Here is a 24,834-nt window from a genome sequence, read left to right as displayed (position 1 = left end):
AACCTGACCCAATTAATTAAGTTTTTACCTCCTAGATTAATACATTATAGTGTTTAATACCATATCATAACAACCCTATTCATGTTGTTGCTAGGCAGAGCAGCTATAAACCATTATATACTAGTGAGTCACATACAGATCTGCACAGCAGGGTGGTGTGTGTTTCTGAAGCTGTTCCCTCTCCATTCAGGTTATGTGGAGGAGCTGACGTGTGCGATGGCCAGCCTGGACCTGCAGGTACTCATACCCCCCCTCCAGTGTTACCGTTACCTCCCAACCAAGCAGCCCAGCCCGAGGATCTGACCTCCCCCTCTCCCTCCCCCTCTCCCTGGGTGTCCCTCCGCCAGGTCTCCTGGCTCCATCCTGGGCCCACCATGGGAGGATGCTTCTCCAAACCCAAACCAGGTAACCAACCCACTTCCAACCTCCCCCCCTCCAAATCCTGTTACACGCTCATGTCCCCCGCTACAGTATATACAGCCTCCTCCTGTTTGTAGCATAGTGTTTTGTGGGGGAGGAATTTTAATGCTCTCTGTTGCATCTTGGTTGAGAGGATTACATACTGAGACATGAATATCTAAATTTGACACAGTGTTTTGCCACTCCAATGTGAGCAATGCTGCCCTGATGAAGAGAGTAGCTATCGAGCTACATTGCAGGCTTTACGGTGATACTCACACACTGTATTTGCCATTTGGCTATTTGGAAAAGCAAGGGCTTTGAGATAAAATCTTGTATTGAACACATCATGTGTTTGGGGTAAAGTAAGAAGGAGAAGGGACTAGTCGTCTCACCGGGGGAGAGCGCACTGACAGAAAGGTCTAGTCTAGCAGAACAGAGGCCCCAGACTGTCAGGCCTCTGAGGACTCATTAGTCAAAGTCTGTTAAACACATTAGGCTCCCAGATAGCAGTGCGACCACCACTTACTAACAATAGGTGACAAAATTAACTTTACAGGAATACATAAAGTTGGAAAGGTTTTAAGAATGTCAACACAGTTTTACAGATATTATTCATATTTTCTAGATTCACATGAGAAATCTATGCATAAGCATAAAATACAGGAAAGTACTGAAAATAGGCATAATATGGCATCAGTTTGCCAATTGCGTCCAGTCAAAGGTAATCTTGTCTGTCATGTCTGTCATGAGTTACTGAAGAAGTCACTGAAGAGAATGAGTGTGAATCTGTTCAATACTTTTCTTTTTCTAAGACATTCCCTCATCATTTCCAACTTCACACATTTGTTGTATGAGTGCACCTCCTAAAATCAAAGTTAGCTGAAGCAGCTTAAGTTAAATACATTGTACTTGTTTATCATAACATATACAGTATGACAGTTTATTATAGGCTATCCAGGCACCTGTCCATCCACTGAGGCCCATCCATGCCAATCTTTGGAGGAGCGTTTATTAGGAGAACACAGACAGTCCTGCCTAATTAGAAAATGAAGCAGAACTGATTTGAAGAATAATTCATACCTCATGTTTTAACAATGGGCTGCGATAGGGTGAGAGCTGAGAATTTCACCAAACTCATTATTAAACTTAATTGTTAAATGTAAAACATTCTTTTCAGTCCTATGACAAGTAAAAGGGAAGAAATAATGACTGCATCTAAGGCAAACTCTACAATCAACTGAGTGCCAGAACTTACAGAAAAATCTTGGCCAAGAAACTCTGAGAAGAAAGTTAAAGGAATCTGTTTGGGGAGAATAGTGGAGCAGGATTGCAGCAGAGAATGAACATTATTGGAGATGTTATATGGCCATTGACCCAGGGAGAAAATGCTTAATAACACCATATAACTAATGTGTTTGACTGGAACGCCTACAGTATGGCTCCCTCTGCCAAACACAAGTCCTCTATGCGCTTTATTTTATGTCACTGAGTCACAGCGTTGCACCATTTTGCTTTGCTAAAGCCAAAAAAACAGATTTGAGAGAGACGTGGTGAATAGAACCGTCCAGCACTGACCACAAGGTAGTGACTGCAGGTTTATTCATATAGTGAATCATTTTGCATGTTTCTAGATTTCTTAAAGTTGTAATTAATGTTGTAACATGTTGGCACTAATAAAGTCACACTTAGGAGATGGATAATAGAGTAAATTATGAAATGGCAGAGCAGCCCAATGGTTTATGAATCTGATCATTGATACTTTAGAGGAGTTGGCTTATAATGACATATTGTGGGATAATGCTTCAGCACAAGCACATGTTGAATATGATTATCCACACCACTTGCTCTATTAGAGCACCAGAGTTTAAGGATGAACTGTTGCTCCCACCTGACAGAGCAGAGATCCTGGTGCAATGGATCAGTTGTGATGACGCTACCACCTACAGGCTTTCAGAGGAGAGATTTTCACAGCTCAGTGCTGGACTGACTTTGTTAGTTAGTGGCTTAATCAGTGAGCAACATTCCTCTATGAGGCTGGACCTCAAGTGTCCAGCAGAAAGGTTACTCCAGTGCCTATGACAAAACAGTCTCGGGATTAGTACTGTGGTCTTGAGCACCGATTATTGTAGCTTCAAATCGCAGTCTTGGCATAGATCAAATAAAAGTATTTGTGTTTTTTTTATTGAGGAAATGGCAACTAGGCACAAGAAATACATTTCTCACAGAATATCAAGGAGAGCCAATCCTGAGGCCTAAACTTTAAATGTAAAGTATAAATAAAGACCACTCCCAATCTGAAAATAAATATAAATATAAGTTTAAGTGGAAGTAGGAATAAATTAGAACCATGACAGAATCTGTGAAGGAAAAGAAAAGAATATTACAAGAGATCCTTTAAATATGGCACATTGCCCTCTTTGATTCTCCCTTGGTATTAAGAAAAATATAAGAATAGAATGCAAAAAAAGTTATACAAATATTGCATAAATGTGTGGTGAAATGTGGGTGTAATGTTTAAAGTGTTAAAGTAAATAACACGTCTTTGTGTTAAAACTCTAAACACTGAAAAGTTGAAGATAAAAGCATTACAGAAAATGTTTAGTTATATATTCTGAACCAAATCACATTGGTTTTTAGTAAATTTTTTTTTTTAGTAATCAATTTAGTGACTTAATAATAATATTAGTAATATGAGTTGAGAGTAGTGAAGGTGAGATGTAAAGTCACATAACTTATCTAAAGTAGAATAGTGGATTCATCTGTCAGATTGTGACAATCTCCCATTTAGTCACAGATATAAAGACAGAAACTAGATTCTCTTTAACTCTGGAGAGCTTTCTCTTTCTTTTCTCCTGCAATTGCAGTCACTATTATGATTTTCCATTGATTTTAATTAAGACTTGCTCAGCAGGAGAAAATTCCAGCCAGATTACTGTGTAAGAACCGGATGATCAGCACATTTTTCCAGCCGAAGAGATAAAGCCTGCTGCAGTGAAAAAGGGTTATACAACCATTTTTTAATGTTCAGAAATATAAACCCCATTGCGGCGCATCAGATGTCATCAAAGAGAACTGGATGGCCTTCCAAAAGATAGATGTTCACTCCCTCCTGTTATAGTGTGTTTGTTTTCACATCCACAAATGTAGGCAAGCAGCAAAGTTGAAAATGTATACGAATGCTGCTGGTTTTGTCCTTAAATGTTTTTCTGTGATCCGGTCACTTTCATTTATGAAAGTATTATTATTAATGGGGATTCTAGTCAACGAAGTTCAGTTTGATAAAGGCCGACTGACAGGTGAATCAGCAGTGTGTGAAAAATGATTATTTAGTGATTGATGGTTTAGCTACCAGTCTAGCTACCAGGTGCTTGCCTCATTTTTGTGGACTCCCTATGTCACTTGTAAAATTGACTGGGATACCTATGGTGTTACTCTATTTTTAGCATCACTCTACATAGGGAGATGCGACTGTTTTGGTCATTTGCATAACTGATTTCCTATTGTTTAGAGGAGAGACATGGACATTCAAAAGTACTTGTACATCTGGATTGGTGTTGATTGTCAAACATATCATTATCTGATAGCAATAAAGAAAAGAAAAGAAGAAAAGAAAAGAAAAGAAAAGAAAAGAAAAGAAAAGAAAGGGAAGGATGGTTGCCCTTACAAACTGTTGCTCCAGTCATCTGCTTCCTGCTTTCATTTGGTTCAATTCTGGATTTGTCAGACTCAATTTGCCACAAAGAAGTAGAAGTCCTTTCTAGCCAAATGGCAAATTACACCTCCAAAGCTATGAGTAGGGATAATAATGAAATAACCAACAGAGAACAGAGAACAGCAACTGTAGTGCACATCACTGATGACTGTTAGCATAAATCATCTGATAGTATATCATATAGTGAAAATCATACATGGATTTCCATGGATTTCAACGGTAATCTAACATGGAGAGAGAATTTATGGTAACATTAAATTTATGATTGAATGTTACCAAAAACATTGAGTGTGTTCCTTGTGTAGTCCTGCATTGTCTAAGAAGTCATGTCTGTGCTACACAGTTGAAGTTAAAGTGGAACTATCTCTGCTGGAGAAAGAGAAAGAGGTGGATGGGCTGTCACCTAACGGAAAAGTGAGCCCCTTCGCCGACTGCAGACCCAACGGGGCCCTGGGACACGGCTCCGATGAGGACTCCACCCCCCTCCGCCTCTACCACAAGCCACGGGACTATGTGGAGGCCTCCGTCTGTCACGTTAAAGATCTGGAAAATGGACAGTAAGAACATGAAAAAGACAGCTATTGTCCCATGGATCTCTTATACACACGCATACATATGCACACACAGATGGGTGTTCGCTCCAACCCAGCAGTCGCTCCGTTGTCTGGAAGAACCTTTGTATAGATTAGTTTTGCACACACACACCTGTTTATGTGTTTTTGACAGGATGCGAGAAGTGGACTTGGGAAGCGGCAGAGCTTTGCTGATCAAAGAACATGGAGAGTTCTCAGCCATGGGCCACAAGTGTCCACACTATGGTGCGCCCCTGGTCAAAGGTGAATCAAATATATTCAGCTATGATTTTCTATTATATAGAGCAGTGGTTCTCAACGTGGGGTCCACGGACCACCAAGGGTCCTTGAGGAGATTCGAGGGGGTCTCCAGCAAATTGATACATTTTTAAACATCACCATTATTTAATTTACAACAAGTTAACGCAGAATGTAGAAGAATGACTATTTTGATCATAGTTTCACTGTTATCTCTCTACCTTCTCTGCAGGTAGTCATGGAATTCTGGACAAAATCATATCTGACAGTAAAAATACCTAGACAAAATCTCATCAAATGGGGGTCTAAATTAGGGTCCTTGCTATGAAAAAGGTTGAGAATCACTGATATAGAGCACTCATATATGAGACACATACCATTTGATTTTAGTTGAACAATTGAGTCATTTCTGTCGTTGCAGGCGTCTTGTCAAAAGGCCATGTGCGCTGTCCCTGGCACGGTGCGTGTTTCAACATCGCAACAGGAGACATCGAGGACTTCCCCGGGCTGGACAGCCTGCCTACCTTCCAGGTGACCTTCCCCGCTGGTGAAATCTCTGTCACATTCCCTGCCTTATCATGTCTCTTAAGTAGCGTCAAAAAGTGTACACATCGCTCATGTCTGTTTGCTCCAGGTCAGAGTTGAAAAGGACAAGGTGATCATTCGGGCAAACAAGCAGGTAAAGAAAAAAAACGGAATGTGGAGAATTTATGCAGGCAAATAAACAGACGCCCTGATTGATCTGAGTTCTTGCAAACATTTCCAGGCTCTTCAGTCACAGAAAAGGTCAAAGCCCATGGCCCGATGTTCAGCAGTCATTAACTCCAGCACAGGCTTCAGCCACGTTCTCATCATCGGCTCAGGTCAGTGGCTCATTTTCCCTCTCCCTTCATTCCCACTACTAGAAGAACAAGGATACAAGTCTGTTTGAATAGACTCTCTCACTGCTGACCTCTGACTTGTTGCTAGTTTATGTCCAGGATGTAACAGGACTGTGTCGACAGGTCCAGCAGGTCTGGTGTGCGCAGAGACGCTGAGGCAAGAGGGCTTCACTGATCGCATTGTCATGTGCACCATGGACAAGCATCCTCCATATGACAGGCCTAAACTGAGTAAGGTTTGTACAGAGACCCTGGCCACAAAACCGAGACCATACTGAGTTTACCAGGAATGCTGCATGACACACTGCAGAGGCGCTGCTTTGGTCAACACGGCTAAAACAGGAGCTCTTCGGGGAAGGGCTTCACTTCACAGCCACAAAGCTCTGGAGGAAATGTTTTGCGCATGAGTCGACGGCCAAAATTGATTCGATTCAGAAAGCATGAGACTCTAGTCTGTAATGAAAAGATTGAAAAACCTTGACCGTGTTTTCGTTCTCTTTGGTAGTCGCATGCTTTTTTATGCAATTTTAGATGTTTATTTACTTTCATGATAATATGTAAGGAATGCTGACTTCATACTATATGTGAGTGATTGGAATTGGGTATTCACTTACTGACTGATTTAACTGTACACTGTTTCCCCCCCACAATTTTCCCCATGCCAATAGTCACAGTCACAGATTTCAGGGTCAACTATCCTGTATGGTTTGTTGTAGTTCAGTATTATCCGAAGTGGGATCTGAAGGCTGTAATCTTAAGAAAACATTCCTGGACAATGTTTGTGTTGGGTCCCAAAATTGTGGGGAAGATTGTTTTTGGATTTTGGATTTATTGAATTTATTTAGCTGTTCTCTGCACTGTAACTCTCTGCCCCTCAGTCCCTAGAAAGCACAGCAGAGCAGCTGAGGCTGCGCTCCATGGACTTCCTCCAGAGCCACGACATTGAACTGCTCACAGAGAAGGAGGTGAGAGATGGTCAACCCAAACTGTGAAGTGATACTGATATTTGTTTGTTAGTTATATAGCATCCTTTTTGAATTATTTCATTTAATATAGGTGAGAACGACCTTTCCATTTACAAATTTACAAGAAAATCTACTTTTTAACCGGTTAATTTGAAGCCCTGGGTACCACAACTGGTCTCAGAAACCCACTAGTAGAGGAAACATTTTCTTTTACTGTATGATGCATGACTGTGTAACTCTGGGATATTTGTTTCAGGCTGTGGCAATTGATGTCAAAACACGGTCTGTGACCTTTGAAGATGGCTTGAGGATGGAGTACAGGAAACTCTTTATTGCTACAGGAAGCAAGTGAGGATTTTTCCTTCTTGTGGTCAGTATTGAGTTGGTGAATAAATAAACTGACATCTGATTGCTTCCGTTTTCTGCTTGAAAGGCCCAAACCAATGAACTACAAAGGCAAGGATGTCAGGAACGTGTTTCACCTCAGGACGCCTGACGATGCGAACAGCGTAGCCAGGCTGGCCAACAACAAGAACGCAGTAATTGTGGGAACGTCATTTGTTGGTGAGAAAAAGGCACATTCACGAATCAATTCTTCCCGTTTGTGTTGGGTGAAAGCGGTACACCATACATCATTGGGAATTATATAGACGATAATTATGTACATGCTGTTTCTTTGTTGCGTCGCCAGGTATGGAGGTGGCTGCAGCTCTCACCGACAAGGCCCACTCTGTCTCCATCATTGGGATCGAATCAGTTCCCTTTAAAACAGCTCTTGGGGAGAAAGTAGGGAAAGCCATAATGAAGGTAGGGACAAACCCCTGGGAAATCAAGCTTTTCAGAACATGAACCACCTCTAAAATACCATCATCAGCATTCTCCTTGGAAAAAAACACTACTAGTTAAAATGCAAAGCGTGTTCTTCTGCTCAATACACCAGCACACACAAAGGGAATTCTCATTAGCATTGATTGATCATGCAGACACATGGGAATTCAGCAAGGAACTACATGTGGTAAATTCTCCCCCTTACAGCTATGTGCTTTAAACTGTGGGTTTAAAGCTGTTGCTAATTACCTGTGCGGTGTGTTTTGTCTTTGCAGCTGTTTGAGGCCAACAGGGTGAAGTTCTACATGCTGAACGAGGTGTCGGAGATGATAGGCCATCATGGACAGGTATTCAGAAAGTGAGAGAAACAGCATGACATGATGCTCAGTAGGACTATCTTGCTCTTGCTCTATCTAACTCATGTTTACAGTGGACAAGGGATCCAGATGGAGTACAGTCTGGCAGGAAACACAAGACCTTTAAACAAATTAAGACAGGAAAAACACCTGAATTTGGAGTGTGTGGCAACTTTGAGGACAATCTACACTTTGTACTCATGAACTCATTTAACGAACAGAAGTATCAAAGCAATCTAGCGATACACACGTCTAGTACAAGACCTGGCTGTTTTGTTTTTTTGTCACACAGCTCAAAGAGGTGGTACTGAAGAGTGGAAAAGTGCTACGGGCAGATGTGTGTGTCATCGGAGCAGGTGAAGCTCATGAACTTAAAACCTTTCTCCTTATACATTATCCCCACTGTCTCCCAATCTGTAATGACAAAGAATTACAACGGCTAGTGATTTTCATCGGTGTGGCTCCTACGTATAGCTCCATATTTAACTTGTCATGTGTTTCTATTCCTGCAGGGTCTGTTCCTGCAACTGGCTTCCTGAAACAGAGTGGCGTTCACATGGACTCCAGGGGCTTCATCACTGTCAACAAGGTGTTGTGGAAAGCCTGCTACACCACACAAGCTGATGAGCTAATTCAACAGCATTCACAAACATTGTGTTTTATCCCTTTTCGTTTAATTTCTGTTCATTGTTTGTTTTCAACTTTCCTCCCAGATGATGCAGACAAATGTGGACGGTGTCTTTGCTGGAGGAGACGTGGTGATATTTCCTTTCCTTCAGCGCAGCAATAAGAAGGTGAACATCCCTCACTGGCAGATGGCCCATGTACATGGTGAGTGTGTTGCAGCTCCTTCAGCATCCAAGAGTTTCTCATCTCCTATTTAATGTGTTCCCCAGGCTTTTATGATGTGGTGTGATGATGATTTAAGTGTTCATGCTTCAAGACAGTTTTGTGAAAAGCACTTTCTATGTTGTTTTCTGTTTTTTTTTTTTTTTACCTAATTGACAGGAAGAGTGGCGGCTCTCAGCATGATGGGCAGAGCCACTGAGGTTAAAACTGTGCCTTACTTCTGGTCAGCCATGTTTGGGAAGAGCATACGCTATGCAGGTAAGGTATGCAGGGAGCGTCTGGTTTATCTAGCCTAAGATTTAGTCGGCCTAATTAAGTAGATGTGCTGGAAAATAAATGTCAGGGTCAGAAGTTTGAGTGTCATTGTACTGTGAATTGTAAAAGAGAGCTAAGCCACAGCTCTTTAGAGGGTTTCTGTAAAGATGGTAGTTACTACACTGCCATCTAGCTGCAGAAACAAAGACCTAGAATCTAGAACTGAGCCTGACTTGGATTGTTCTTCTTTCTGCTGTTTATAAATATATGTGTAAAAGTGTTGTCATTTCTTATTGTGAAGGTTACGGTGATGGGTTCGATGATGTCATCATACAAGGAGACCTGGACGAACTGAGATTTGTGGCCTTTTATACCAGGTAAATATAGTTTGTATGAGATTGGTTGATTTCAGTTCATGTCATGATCGAATAAGCTAGAATATTTCAGGTTGAGGTATATTTGGTTTACTGTCACACTGTATTTGTTTGCTCATTTTGATCTTAGGTTGATTGTGACTCTTTCCACCTAATTTAATGATAGTTTTTATAGTTTCTTTGTCTTAATCTGCCCCATCTATAGGAGTGAGGAGGTGGTTGCTGTGGCCAGCATGAACTATGATCCTATTGTATCCCGTGTGGCAGAGGTCTTAGGGTCTGGAAAGACGATTAAGAAACGAGATGTGGAGTAAGTGTATTTCCAAGTCTTAAATCTGGTCACAGTTACAATGGCTGTTATGTTCTTTAGATTTCTCAAGTTTTACAGTGAAGAAAAAACATAAGACAAATGTTATCACCCTGATAGGAAACACGAAGAGTCATACACCTTGTGACTTTAATCACATGGAAAGTATTATACAGGTCAAACTATCGTTGGCTTATTGTAACTGCACTTCACAGAGCAATAACACCAGCTGTTGTTTTACATATTTAATAAATACATTACTGCCATAGCTAGTACCAAGTTTCATATACATTTTTGTACATTAATTTGTCTATCATTTATGTAAATTAGTCAATCATATAAGATAATATGGTCATGTTACTGTACAAGTACCATTACCTGACTGTTGTTTAATATGTTGTGAATGCACAGGGAGAGCTATCAGATACGGTTTGTCTATTTGTCACTATGTTTAGTGGGCTTGTTTGACTGTAGTGTTCTCCATGTCTCTCATGTCTTCCATTTCTAATAATGCACACACACAAAATGAAGGATGTTAGCACGACTTGGCAAGTACGAAAATATGTGCTTTTCTCATTTTCCATTTCAACCGTATTGAGCACACAGTGGCTACCAATCCTGTGTCTGAAGACTTGATTAATACTGTATGTATTTAATGTCGGTCTGAACTGCTCATGCATCTGTCTGATGGGCCTTTCATCCTCTGGGTTGCAGGACTGGAGATATCTCTTGGTTGATTGACAAAGGCTCTCAATGAGCGTCCACCTGAAGATCCCGAAGATAGACCCAAAGTCCACCGGACACTTCAACATGGACACTTATGGTGCTGAGACACTGAGCAGCTATCCTGGTCTGGACACACTCATACTGGGGACGTTCTCTGAGGACCGCGTCTGTCCTGGATCTGTTTGAGACACACTTCCCTGAGGACAAGGCTGAAACTCGCTTTTGTTCCTGAGAGACACTTTAAGATGACAAAATGAGCCATACACGGTTTTAATACATTTAAACGCTGTGTTGGCAGGTCTGTTGTGACAATGCTGTCATGTTTCACAACAAAGCAATACTGGATTCAGCCTCTGTGCTGCTGCATGATGTATCTACCTGTACACTTTGTTTATAAGAAGCCAGGGATGGGCATTGGCATTTTTTTGTACAAATAACGTTGTATATAGCTATAATCCTGAATGCACTGTAACAAAATAAGACCATACAATCTGAACTGAATTTTTCTAAGTTTTAAATAACAGATTTGGTTGTATGCTCCCGTGGGCTAAAACAGACCATAGATCTGCATGGCATTACTTACAATAATAGGACTTTGAAAGTTTGCTAAGCCCCAAAATAGAGATTGTTACCAACTAGAAAAACTAGAAGCATCAGCAAACTAAGCTTAAAATTTGCAACAAGATAAAACTGCATAATTACTGGCAGCAGAACCCTGAATGCACCTTCACCTATTCACAAACATGCACGCACGCACGCACACACACATACACACACACACACACACGCAGCTTTAATTCTAATTAATGACACTTTTAAGGTTTATGACATACCTCTTCTTATTGGTGACCTATGTTGCCTTTCTAGTAGACTGCACAAATGAAATTCTAATTGTACTTTGATTACACACTAGTGCTTGCACAATAGATTAATGTATTTTCTAACTAATAGACGTTGCTCCTTAAGATGAATGCAATAGTTGCTGAAGGTTATTTTTGATAGCTGTCACCTCCATAGGGACGTTCTTTGTTACTAACTCAGGGAACTGAGGTTTGTGGCCTGGGGATACTGGGGTTGGCCCTTTTGCAAAAAGAAATTCATTTGTTGCTTTTATATTCTTACCAGTTATTGTAATTTCGCTGGTTCTCTCATTTTCATTCAGAAATGCTTGTAATGTGCTTAGAGGTATAGCAGAAGTTAGATTTCATCTTGGTATGTTGAAGATCCCAAAATACTTGAGCCCTGACGTATAAGTCAACACAACATTTTAAAAAGCATTGTTCTTCCTACAGAGAAGCCTGGAATGGTATTTTTATAACTAAAACTTTGAAATAAAAGTCTTCAACAATAACTATTCACTGCTAAAGGGTTTGGTGTACAGTGCACATTTTTCATTATTCATATTCGTCAATCTGTTTGTGCATACATTCATGACTTTATTAACGAGGAAAAACAGAGTAATAAATACCTGAGTCATTAGAAAACATTTAATAATCTTAAAGGATGTGACAGAGCGTAGTTTGCAGGTTTATCATTCTTTGAGTCAGGATTACTAGGTTTCTAGACAGTTGGGAGAGGCTGCTCTAGAATTCATACAATCGAAAAAATATTTTTTGTTTTCACAGACAGATTTCACCAACTTATCATTGAAATAGTACATATGACAGAAAGAATCAAATAATCATGAGGATACCTGGAAGGCTTTCTTACACATGCTGTGCACACAATACAAACTCACAGCATTCACAACAATATTGCAAACAGCCCAAAGAGGTTTTTTTTTTTTTTTACATTATTTGAGTAAAAAGACACCTCTCAAGACCAATAAATATATCTACAAACACTGGAGTGAAGGCATTACATGGTATTGTAGCTATGGTCATAAAACATGGAGTTAGATTTGTGTTGATACACTGATCCAAAGACAACATACTCTGCTGCACAAAAGGGAAGAGCGCTCAATAACAGGAGTAAACACAACCAGGAGGTACAACACACACCAGTGCAGTGACAGACTCCAAAGCTCACCGACTTAAACACAGTTCTCATCTACTGTTCTGCTGTAGTATTTGAACCATTCTTCTACACCTGTGCTGAACTTTCCCTAAACAATATAACACGACAGTGCTCTGGAAATATCTGGAAATATGCCTGACAACTGAACATCTTAATTGTCAAAATGAGTCTTTGGAGGCAGGAGAAAGCTTATGACCATTACGGCATTGAGAACATCTGGTTTTACAGAATTTAAGAAAACATCTGGTAAAATACAATCCTCCCATGTCCAACTGTAATGCCCCGCTATTATCGCAGCATTGGTTATCGTAGTATCGCTATTAATGTTGAAAGATAAGATAGAGAATACAAACACACAGTACAGCACATTCTGCTATCTTGTAAAGATAACATGACAGCTTCAGGACAGTGCAATAGATAGGAAAACCTCAACTAAGTACAATAATAGCAGGCTTTCAGAGGACATCATAAAAACATTTTGCTGGCAGTAGGCAATTTGCAAGTTACTTTTGAAGTAAGAAAACGTAGTCTATATGTAAACAGTTCAGTGCTTTCTAGCATAAACAACAATGTAGTACAAACACTGAAAAAAGTGAATTCACATTATGAAATTTGCTTTTGTCAAATGATTACAATCACAGCTTCCCCTATATTGAAAGATAAAGGCACTTTTAGTTGCTCATCACTAGATTGCTTATGAGATGATAATGTTGGCATTGAACTCCATTACATTTGAGCCTGTACCTGTCTGACTGAGAAAACAGAAGAACCTGATCATGTGGTAGATAAGCATCTGTTTAGAAAGTCCTGTTGCTCACATTAAAAAATACAAAATGACATTCTGCAGCAGACGAGCCCTTTTCACAAACGGCTTGAATCTAATTAGCAATGCCAACTTATGTAAACTTTCATCAGCTTACCCAGTTTTAGAAGTCATATTCAGCTGCACATTGCTGGAGATACCATTCATACAATTTACCCTGTTGAGATAAATGGATTATGTTAGATTTACAATTTTAATGTTTCAGATTAGGCAAATGAAAACAAATGTTCACATACTTTACCTACTATCCAAACAAAACTTAGTATACGTGACTTAAAACCAAAAGCAGCAATCTAACCTTCTTGGTTTTGACGACATCCTGGATATAATCGCTGTACTCTGCCAGACTCCTCTTCTCCTTCTTCGTCAGAGTCTTATTCCCTTGGCTGAGGATGGAGTACAACAACGGTCATTCAGAATTTAAATAAACTTGCACTCTGTGTGTGTGTGTGTGTGTGTGTGTGTGTGTAGGAGAGAGAGAGAGGGTGTACGTGTGTGTACAGTATATTTCATCTATTCTTGTGAGGACATAAAACCCCATGAAACAGTAAAAACTCTACTGCATGTGCATATTTCTGTGGTTGCTATGAATACAATGAATAGGGTTAGGCTGAGGTTTAGCATCAGGGGTTAGTGTTAGGGGTTCGGTTATGGACCAAAGGTGTGTGTGTGTGTGTGTGTGTGTGTGCGTAATGCTTACCGTGCAAAATATTTGGCCAGAAACAGCAGGAGGTAGCAAAAAGCACCAAAAATGATCACAAACACCACTTGTCCATCTTCTGGGATCCAGTCCCACAGATACACCACTATTCCCTGTTGAGACAAGCATTGAATATGCAGTCAGAGAAGCAAATAAACCAAAAGAACAAGTAATGAGGGAGTACAAAATATTGTCAACTCTCATTATGGAATGAAGCAATATTTCATGCCATATGTTATTTTTTCCCTCTCAGCTGCCACTCACTGCAGAATTGTAATTATGTATATTGCTTGAAAGAATTCAGGATGTAGTGCAAAGTAAGTGTAGGCAGCCAGCTGCAAACTGCTGACGGCGATGAAACAGGATTCAGTGTGAATAATGAGAGCAGGGACTCGGGGGTCACATGCGTACTGTGGAGACGCAGAAGGTCCTGGCCAGCCCCTCTCCCAGCAGCTCGTCCAGCTCCGCCGAGGAGAAGGTGTTCACTACGAAACTGAGGATGAAGAGGACGGGAAGGAAGACACCCAGAGCCCCACACAGGAAGGAGTGGAGACGCACGCTTTTGTTGTAGCTCACGTCGGCCCTGCATGACACACAGAAGGGGGGGTGGCGCTAATGTCGCTAGCAATGCGAAGGATTTACTGCAGTGGATGAGATTTGATAATAGCTTCTTTATCTCCTGTGCATATACATGCATGGTTTACTTCCTGAAAGATATCAGTTGTATTGTGATGAACAGAACCCTCACTGTCATTTACCATTTAGCATTATCTGTTATTAGCTTTAATAAACAATCTATTCATGCTGTGCTGTAGGTTAAGAGGTCTACCTGTCCTGGGCTAGTCTGCTGCTGATGGTGGAGCAGATGAGGTCACAGTCTTTCTCCAGCTGATCCAGGGTCTTCTGAACCGCCTGGTTGATGGTCTTCTCAATGGTCTGACACACTCCATCAATCTGGTTCACACAGCGGCTCGGCTAAACAGGGCAAAGGTTCATATTATGCACATAAATATTGGAATGACTATAGTTTATTTGATTAAATAATCCTGCAAATGTCTCGTGTATCTCTGAGAAGGCAGGACTGGAAAGTTCCATGACAAATCCTGAGGGTGTTTTGACTGACAGGCGTGTGCACTTAGCAGGAAGTGAAGCTGCACTCGCTCAGCGAAAATAAATTGGTGGTGGGAGGGATACACAAATCTACCATGCGGAGCGCAGCCTTGCAGGCATTGATCACGGGATGGTGGGGCAATTACTCAGGGCTGGGGCTGCCATTGTCAAAGGTGGCTGATCAAAGGCCATGGTTTACAACCCCTGCTCCCATGCGAGAGTCTATAACTCTCCCAGTCATCATATTACAAAATGATTCATCCTGTTCCCAGCAATCAGCAGCCGCCAGGTAACCTGGAGTGGAGAATTTACATCGCAGGGTAATCGATGGCTGTTCAACACCAAGGATGGCAGACAGCCTTAAATCCATACCCAAGATGCACTTCCACCTGAGATCTATTACAAGGAAAGCTGTCCTGAAACTCTCCTGAAAAGTACCAGAACGACTAAAACCTAGAGAAGAAAGCATGCATGATTTAAGAAAAGCATCTAATAGTTATAACAGGTTAAAACTACATGCAGGTAGATTTTAACTTGAATGACTGTTATTTGCCACTCTATGTGGCAGACCAAATAAATGCAGCAGACTAAATAAAGGTGGAGGTCAGCATGGTTTGCCTGAGTATCATGTGAGTAAAGCTCTCATATGGCTTAGAAACTGCAGCGTGCGTTGCAGATGTGATCATCTGACTCTACTTGCCACTCCTAAATTTCTCAGTAACTGCCCACCACAAAGATGCACAGTAAGCAAACAGCTTTACCTTCTGTGGGTTGGGGATGTATATTGTCGGCATCTCAAAACCACATTTGTTGAGGCCTGGACGGCGACACAGTTCCTGGACTATCTGCATCATCACCCTCTGCCCAAAAGAACGCATTCGTTATTTCTTCAGGTCTAACTTTACCTCTGAAAACATGTCATTGAACATCTATCCAATCAATTAAATATAAAAAAAAAAGTTGGTAATATTTTAGATTTTAGATCTGATTCACAGATCAAGTTAGCTCACCTGTCTGTCTGTTTCCTTCCCAGCCTCGTCTGCCTTGCTGAGGTAGAATAGCAGCTTGTCTCCACACTTCTCACTCAGCTTCTCCACAATGTTGAGTGTGCGTTTGCAGAGCGCCTGGCCCATGGGGTCGAAGAACACAAAGATCAGGTCCGCCTGCTCCCCTGCACAGGAAAACAACACCCATAAGACAGAACATACCAGCACATACCTTTACAGTAGATATACCAGTGTGAGAATGATGACCAATAGAGCCGGGGTGTCAGTGCATACCAAACCAGGTGATGGCGCTGTTGACATTAAAGGGGTAGATCATGTCTCCGTCCACCAAACCTGGTGTGTCCACAAATGTCACCAGGCTGAACTTCTTCTGCTTGGAGGTGGAGATCTCGGCAGACAGATAGTCCATGACACCTAGAATATACAAATGCTGAGTATACGCAGAGATCCCTTCAGGATAAGTTCACGGTTACAAAGGGGATAAATAAAAAAGTTGAGGCCCTGCAGAAAGCCGCCACCTCCAATGGCTGTATTATTTGTTACTGGAAGCCGCAGTGCAGTCAATACTTGGAGAGCTGACATGAATGGCCAAGAATACAGTCAACTTTGTTTTTTTTTTTGCAGGTTCAAATTTGTGCATTTGTTTGTAAAATGCAAGGGCTGGTGGGCATAATAGATATGTTCGTAAGCTGTGTATATGCATGAATATTTGAAAAGAACATTGACTAACCCTTTACTAAATTCCAGTTTAACTACTGTGATGAATCCCCAGAGGCAACCCCCAGCAGTGGCCACGCCCTCGCCGGTACAACTTCGATTTGATACTTGAAGAGATTTGTTAGGTCTGAATTCTCTCTCCGTCCCCTCTGCGGAGAGGTCTGTTGTCATGGTTACACACAACAGCTCTTCAACTGGCAGCTTTAGCGTGGGGCGTGGGACATAAAGCTAGCCAGTGAAGAACGACTGTGAAGCAACGCACTGTGAGGTTACATTATTCCACAAACACCATGCATGAGTCTGACCCCCCCCCCCACTCTCTTTGAGCACCAGAACAAGATGACTGTTGAGAAACACCCCACCAATCCCCCATCTCCACCCCCATCCTCCCTCTACACACATGCACGCACACACACACACACACACACACACACAGGCCTGGGATGACACTGGGGCTATTTCATAGCAAGAGGCAGGTGTTAACAGCCAGCACAAATCACACCCTTGTGCTGCAGCGACCACAGCCTCTGCTGCTGTGGCACATTAGCATTCCCTTATGGTTCTCTTATATCAGCATGGCCACACCACCAATACATCAGCCTCCCAACACACACCTTGTTTAAAGGGTATTCCCAGAGTCTGCCAATAACAGGCCTTCCCTGTTATGATGACTGTTTTACTTATAGTTTTAGTCTTATATTGTCCAGATAACTTTACTTTAGATCGCTATTAGACTACTATAGATCAAGAGTGCTCAAAAACATCCAGTTGCATCTCTATATGAGAACTAAACGTAACAATTATGCAAGTACATCTACAAACAGTGAATCAAATAGGTTTGATACAGACACGTTCATCCACATGTGACAGCTTCTTAGACTGAAGAAAGCCCTACAAGCCTCTTGAAAGGTGAAAAGGTAATGAGAGCGATACTCCCCGCCAGGTGCTAAGTTCCTCTGGCTACAGTAACTGAGAAGGCTGCGCAGGAGATCCTGTGCACGAGGGAAAGGGCAAAGGCTGCAATAATGCTGCATCAACCAAGACTAAAAAAGAACTTGTTGGATTGAACAGGTCAAATCAAATGCAATACAAATACACGCGAAGGAAACGCATACCGCACAAGCTACATCCACAGCCAAACATCTATGTCACTTGATACTAAAATGAATAATTTGACCTATAACAGTAACAGTCAATTTAAATACAGCATGAAGCCTAAACTCTTGACAACAGGTTGATAGAAGATCATGTAAAAACAGGGATACAAATCCTTTACGGCCATGAAACAATATAAATGTGTTTCAAAACATATCCCAAAAGACAAGACAAACTGCACAATCAGCAGCTACTCCCCCATAAGGATATATGGTGCTTTTCTGATGAGTCATCCTCAGCCACTGTGACAGGTAAACAAACATCTACTGTATTTCCAAAGGCAGCGACGGCATTAAAATCAAAAGCCTAGCTGTATTCCAGGACAGATCCGCGGCCTGTGGTGTGGCTCCTCAGTGGAGCTGTTGCTGCTGGAGCCTGGGCTGTGCCGTCTCTAATGGCTGTGACATTTCTCAGTAGCTCCTCCTGACTCCACTGCACTGCTGTCGATGGGGCGTGTGACTCACTCGCCATACCGTGAGCACTCCGCACCCAGTGAACCCTCGCTCCCTACTGACTGTCAATGGACAGACATACATCACCGCCCCCCCTCCACGGAGATGCTTCACTCAGACAGGCACACCCAGACTTTCTACATGACCGTTATTCATTTCTACATTACCAGCAGCCCACCAGACCACTGCCGCATACAGCGCTGCACAGACACTTCTACTAAGACAATCAGGACTTGTCTTAAAACAATTACGCCTCTTTCATCTATACGCTGCTAATTTCAACTCGCAGATCTCAGACGCAAACAGCACTCTGACGAAAGGAGAACAGGAGTCTGGTCTGATTTGTAATGAAATGATAAACTCATGATGATAAACACTCTGAGGCTATGACTCAGTGTTGAGCATTAGTCATCAAGGTGAAGCACCTAAACTCTACCTCAAATCACAAAGACAAGCAGGACCTCTGGTGACCAACAACTGTATATATATCCTAAATAGCTCATGGTTACATTTCTTAAGTGCCACGCAGTATTAAACAGCCAGGATTTAAGTAAATGCTCTCTCCTGTTGCTATGGATGAAACAAGCCTGTATGAATATCTGCTTTTATCTACAGTTATCAGTCACATTTTCATCCAACTTGAACTGAGAGTAAATCTGTACCTGCCACAGTTTCCCCAACAAGATATTCATGGGCCACACAGCAAAGCATTACCTCAAATCTCAAAGGTACACATACTGCAGCTCACAATTACATTAATCTCCTATTGACTATTCCTGTTGTGTTGTTGGGCTAATGTTGCAACGCCCTGCCATCGTCACTGTTGCAACACAATATCTTAATTTTGATCATGATGCCACGGGAGAAAAGAAACAATGAACAAGCACATGCATCACATGCATTTCTCCATTGCGTACTGTGGATTTTTAGGCATTATGCTCCAGGTTAATGAGGCTGTGTTGTGCACTCAAATTGTAGTGCTGAGCTCATCGTTGCACAAAAAGACAAAATATATTATGCAAGTTAATATTCACTGCAACAGCACCAAAGGCAGTGAGTTGTAAAGCCACTAGAGCTAAGTGTCTCGACCCACAAGGACTACGTACAATATAACAACTATCCTATAAAACTAAAGATTCAGCAATGGCTCTGTTGTGTGATGGTGCGCATCACATCTGCAATTGTGCAAAATCTGCATGCTGACACAAGATTTACACACGCTAAGAGATTAATTTAGGAACACAAATATGGATTTGAGTAACAGGTGGATAGACTAGAAACGTCTGGCCTCTTCACAAGAATAAATAAATAATGAATTATCAGTACTTCCATGGCAAATACTGAAAAAACAGTGAATCATTTCTCAATGGCATTCAGAAGACTAGTCAGGCAGTGCCACCATTACGAGGTTCTGACCCCTGGAACCGCTGATAGGATTTCAAAACAAGGGAAAAGCCTTACCTTTGAACTCGAGGAGCGGTCGAAAGTGCGGGTAGAGATGCAGCGTCGCATTTCCCTACGGAAGAGGAGAGAAGACAGTTAGAGAAATAACAAGAAGAGACAGATGACATCTATGGTTTGCCTGAGTGCCCAGCCGGCTAGAACAGAGTCCTCTCTCCTCTTAGTACTTCAGACGTCGCATTCGGTCTTAATGCCAGCTGCTTTGCTGTGGCAGGATGCACTCGCTTTAAGCTCTTCCTGTACATAGCAGATAATCCTCCCAGTCCGGTCCTGCACTGTAAATATATTATTCATCTTCATCACCTTCACCACAGCAGGGTAGGGAGAGAGAAAGGCAGAGGGAAAGGAGGAGGGAAGACAGCGAGACAGTGTGTTCCCTAGTCTGCTTATATGCTGCAAAGATGCCTCTGTGTGTGTGTGTGTGTGTGCGTGCTGTGAGTGTATCTGTGTGTGTGTGTGTGCCTATGCAACCAAGCCCCTCATTGGCGCGGCATACAGAGTGAGATATCACCACTGACAGAGGGAGTGCCTTCCGTACACACTGGTATCGAATGTATCGCTTCACCAACCTTTACGATTGGCTTCAGCTATAATTCCCATTATTGATTACAAAAAAAACCCATCCGCAAAACTGAAAAGTGTCATCTGACTATGGAATACAGTTGGTTAAGAGACAACGCTGATAATATCTGGGAAAAAAGGGTTGAAAAGCATTGAAATGCAGCCTGCGGCACAAAGCCGCCTGTAAGAGGTTGTTATCATGGTTCTCTAAACAAGTATATTATTGTAAGGCTTTTCGTCAAATCTCACATGGAGAATACTAATCCCCAGCTGTGATAGCCTACAGGCTTTTCTTACCGTCAATGATTCTCTTTTACGACCACTTGTGATGAAGGTGAATCCCTGCGTTTCAATGGCAACACCTGTTTTCTGTATGTGCTCTTCAACATACCTGGAAGAGAGCACATGTCAAATGCCTCAAAAACTATCCTTAACTTACATATTATATTTGATACACCAGATCTGATGTAACTACAGCATGTAACTATCCCTCTATCAGTTTGTATTTTAGAGGAAGGGATTGAGGTGGGATGGGCACCTCCCATCACAGATGTTGTGTTGAATTAGGTCCACAAAACCTCCAGGAGGCAAAACAGTAGATTCTGGCATCTACAAACCTCATATCTGCATGTGAATAATGGTATTTGAGTGTGAATAAATTGATCACTGGGGGGGATCACATTGCACTGCATTAAATGACGAATACTGACTTCAAATTTACAGATGGCCTGAGAATACAGACACTTTAGGCAATTGTATTATGCAAATGTTACAGATGTCATTCATGATAGTGAGGACTATTGCTTCCTCTCATATCAGGGTGAATCTCTATTATGTCTCCAACCCACGAGTCCTGCAATACAATAACAAATAGCCGTGTCACTGATCAAGCCACTTCAACGAGCACAGAGAGACTAGCTTAGATAACTTTTTCCACCTGTTACACTCACTCCCTAAACTCGCTCCACACATCAAGCGACAACCTCCAGGCATCAGTGCCGTGTGTTCACGCTAACACAGAGCCGGGCGAGTCCCTCCCCACATGAGTCTGTTGCCTGTCAGCATGACGGACAGCTGTGTTCCTTATGGAGCCAGTTGAAAAGCGCAAGCCTGAATTAGATGAAGGGTAGTATTTCAACCATAGTAGTGACTTATCCAAACTCTCAAACCCTCATTCACAAACACACTGTATCAATTTTTTGTTTGACAAAAAACTAAGTCACCAAGGGTCCTGGCTAAAAGGGTTAGCTAGATAAGGTCAAAAAAAGAAAGAAAGCTGGAAGTGAAGTCACTTTTTTCTCATGTTTTCAGGTTTTCATTTTCCACTAGTCCTGTTTTCCATGACTTGATTTTGACAAGTAGCAACATGACAAGGTAGACCTGCCATTCTTTCCATGGTTTGCAATCAACTTTGTAAGTGCTATGAATCAGCATTTCCTAATTAACTTGTGTAGCAAAAGGGCTCCATGGCATTGAAATTACAAAGCAGTTATTACATGTCATGTGTCAGCATGATATTCTCACTCCCTCACACAAACACACACACACACAGGGCCTAGCATGTAATGGTCTGGCAGCCTGTGAACAGTAGATCCTCATAATAATAATAAACCATATTACCAGTTAATGAAGGAGCTCTTTCCAGCAGAATGGTTACCCATTATCATCACAACGATCTTCTTTCTAGGAGGAAGGAGCCGCACTCCAAGGCTGCTAGCAATCTTCACCAGGCCTGAAACCACACACACACACACACACACACACACACACACACACACACACACACACACACACACACACAAAGCATGGCATTAAAGGAGCATACTCATAATGTAATGCTGAACTGCACCATTAAATATTGTCAAGTCAAATCCACTATCCAGCCTCTCTGTCAGTTCAACAACCATGCCCAATCCCTTATTCTTTTCTGGGAATCTACTGCAATACTTTGGGGTCAGTCAGTTCTCTGAGGCTACTATACATAGGCCACATTACCAGAAAGGCCTGTCTCTGTCTCATCTGAAATGCTTGATTGATACAAAAAACATAGTGAACCAACAGGCATCTGATCTAGCTGTTTGCTGCAATGTCTGCACACATGGTGATCCACTGCATTACTAACAGGGTTATTTGTGAAGACTCCACAATCTTCAGTTCAACAACTACTGGCTAGATGATAAGATAGAGTACAACCAAGAAGGTATTGGTTCTATAATTTATTTTTTTTAAAAAGGTCCTAATATCTTTATAAAGGCAAAATAAAACTGTCAGTATTGAAACAGGTTATCACTAAGTAGCCTAGACAACTACAGCACATTAGCATGTCATGTTTTAGAGAACATCTATCTCTGTTTACGATTGCTTTCCCCGTGTTTAGCACTCAGAATGAATGCATCTACATAAAGCGTGTCGATTTAAGACACAGACTGTTAATTGTATTCGTGTTTTAAACAGTGCGGCCGGTCGGATCACATGGGCGCTGCCCCGGGCTGGACGACCGGAGCTACAGAGGAGGCAGATCAAGGTTCAATGTCATTATGCTTCACACTGACACACAGCAGCACCGTGTTTATTAGTTTCTTTTGGTGCAGGCTACCACTTCACGATTAAACGTGTAGCATTTCACTTTTGCGTTCGCGAAAACTTCACATTGTGCGGCTGGATAGTTTGTACCATTACATAACCTCACAACTATGCATGGTTGTTTTTGCTTTATGAGTATGTATAACGTCGATTCATAATCCGCATCATTATTTACCGTTTTCGCTGTCGACATACAAACTGTGGCATTCTTTCAGTATTCTCTCACTGGGTGTGGTGATCGCAGACTCCAGAGGGTTTGCCACCGACCGGGGCTTTCTGCCCGACATCATGAACAGAACAGCCGGCCGCCTCTCTGCGGTTTCCACTCCACCGGGGGAAGACTAACGGTGTTGCACAAGGCTTCTGCCGTGAGGAGGAAGCGCCCCCCTGAGGTCAACACCTGCTTAAAAAATGAAGAACTGTGTCAAGCCACTCCTTAAACACTGTAGGCAATATTGTTTATTTTCACTTTGGTACATTGTGTTACTCAGTAATGTTGCAGCTTATGGTCGTGAATTTTATTTTGAAAGTTCTTACCGGAAGTTCGATTTTTCCAACTTTATTAAACTTGAAAGAAAGTTGTTGGTTTACAATTTCGTGAGTTAAGGGGAAATTTAAGGAGAAAACTCTTTCTAACCCCTTGAAACACGTGACTATACACACGTTTTTCACTTACAAATGTTAACATTATTCTTTAAACAGCTTTTAATATCAATAAGTCACCTTAATCTTAGCAGCGTTTTCAGTCCAGAATTCTATGGGTTCAGCAAATTTGATTTGTTGCCTGGACCAGAGGAATTTTGACTTTAGATTTTAGGAACTGTGGTTCAGTATATAAAATACTTCCATGATTTCCATTTTGAGGACAGCATGTCATGTTGAAATAATACCAAACTGTTGTGCCCTCAATTGCAAGTTTGTAACATCACATCGCAGGTTAAATTATTTTGGCCACCAATATGATAGATGTCAAATAAACGGAGACCCAAGTGCTGCTGGATACCTTCAGTTTAAGCCCGGCCCAACAGGGTTTTCTATCTTAAATCATGAGTAATAAGGCATGTCTACTTTCCAATGAAATAGAGCTGGGCCTTGGGTCAGACTTGGATATCTGCCCAAATCAGATTTCATGCTGTTCTGGATGGTTGAAAACTCATCTTCTTTCTTCTTAATTGCTCATTAACACTGTCAAAATGATGTCACATTGTTGTGTCCTCGACTGCATCAAGGGTTCAATTATTCAATCATTCTGGCCACCAATATGACAGATATCTGTTGAGGGAGACTCTGGCACTAGAAGGCATTGGTTCAATATCAAATTAAGGCCCAATGGTGCTGAGAGCAAATTCACAGCAGCTTTTCAAGGGCTAAATGTGTTTGGTCGAGCTAATCTACAAGTCTTTTGGGCAGCAGGTTTTCAGCTCCAGAACAGAATACAAAACTGCCCTTAAAAGCCTCTGTGAGTTTTTTTGGCCCTTGATTTTTGGCCATGCTAGAAACAACATTTCAAATATTTCGAAAATATATGTGCTTGAAGTTAGGAATGAGTTGTTATTGGACTAAAATAATTTAACTCATAGATTCTGGACTGAAAACACTATGGTGACCACCTATCTCACAGTTATTGATGTATGACATAATTTCGCTGAATAATGCTGAAATATGGTTTTCTACATAGGTGAAATGAAACGTGTGTGTTTTGACATGTTTCATGGGTTTAGAAACACATTTAGGTTCCCCCTTAAATTTTCCCTTAAGGTACGA

At 41.6% G+C, this 24,834-nt stretch overlaps 2 protein-coding genes across 3 annotated transcripts; one reads left to right on the top strand and one right to left on the bottom strand.

Annotated features, from left to right (window-relative positions):
- Nucleotides 1–374: 374 nt before the first annotated feature.
- LOC139639540 (apoptosis-inducing factor 3) lies at nt 375–10,516 on the top strand. Of its 2 annotated transcripts, XM_071513656.1 has the most exons (20): nt 375–405; nt 4,458–4,671; nt 4,841–4,950; nt 5,366–5,475; nt 5,579–5,623; nt 5,711–5,807; nt 5,949–6,061; nt 6,704–6,790; nt 7,047–7,138; nt 7,224–7,354; nt 7,482–7,597; nt 7,894–7,965; nt 8,267–8,330; nt 8,487–8,563; nt 8,688–8,805; nt 8,983–9,081; nt 9,380–9,455; nt 9,658–9,762; nt 10,291–10,311; nt 10,474–10,516. In XM_071513656.1, exons 1-20 carry the CDS (start codon nt 375–377, stop codon nt 10,514–10,516), a joined length of 1,821 nt encoding a protein of 606 aa, XP_071369757.1. The 2 variants fall into 2 exon arrangements, with proteins under 2 accessions (XP_071369757.1, XP_071369758.1); XM_071513657.1 differs by lacking the exon at nt 10,291–10,311.
- A 1,446-nt stretch (nt 10,517–11,962) lies between these two features.
- Nucleotides 11,963–23,360, bottom strand: LOC139639538 (uncharacterized). Its single transcript, XM_071513654.1, has 12 exons — nt 23,246–23,360; nt 22,108–22,219; nt 20,785–20,878; nt 19,927–19,981; nt 16,415–16,555; nt 16,145–16,305; nt 15,896–15,994; nt 14,854–14,999; nt 14,436–14,607; nt 14,025–14,137; nt 13,623–13,710; nt 11,963–13,481 (listed from the first exon to the last, which is right to left on the bottom strand). Exons 1-12 carry the CDS (start codon nt 23,358–23,360, stop codon nt 13,428–13,430), a joined length of 1,350 nt encoding a protein of 449 aa, XP_071369755.1. The 3' UTR covers nt 11,963–13,427.
- Nucleotides 23,361–24,834: the final 1,474 nt, after the last annotated feature.

This window comes from Centroberyx affinis, unplaced genomic scaffold (assembly GCF_046629955.1).
Source record: "Centroberyx affinis isolate AG114_WGS23_722 - 3 ecotype Tasmania unplaced genomic scaffold, CSIRO-AGI_Caff_v1 ptg007379l_1, whole genome shotgun sequence".
Classification (NCBI taxonomy): Eukaryota; Metazoa; Chordata; class Actinopteri; order Beryciformes; family Berycidae; genus Centroberyx; species Centroberyx affinis.
This window is presented reverse-complemented; position numbering and strand designations above follow the sequence as displayed.

Coding starts and splice junctions, on each gene's coding strand:
- LOC139639538 (XM_071513654.1), bottom strand. CDS start 23,360: ATGATGTCGGGCAGAAAGCCCCGGTCGGTGGCAAACCCTCTGGAGTCT. Junction 16,556..19,926: donor ACCGCTCCTCGAGTTCAAAG/GTAAGGCTTTTC, acceptor TGTATATTCTAG/GTGTCATGGACTATCTGTCT. Junction 13,711..14,024: donor CTGGCCAAATATTTTGCACG/GTAAGCATTACG, acceptor CTCCATCCTCAG/CCAAGGGAATAAGACTCTGA.
- LOC139639540 (XM_071513656.1), top strand. CDS start 375: ATGGGAGGATGCTTCTCCAAACCCAAACCAG. Junction 8,806..8,982: donor GCAGATGGCCCATGTACATG/GTGAGTGTGTTG, acceptor CCTAATTGACAG/GAAGAGTGGCGGCTCTCAGC. Junction 9,082..9,379: donor GAAGAGCATACGCTATGCAG/GTAAGGTATGCA, acceptor CTTATTGTGAAG/GTTACGGTGATGGGTTCGAT.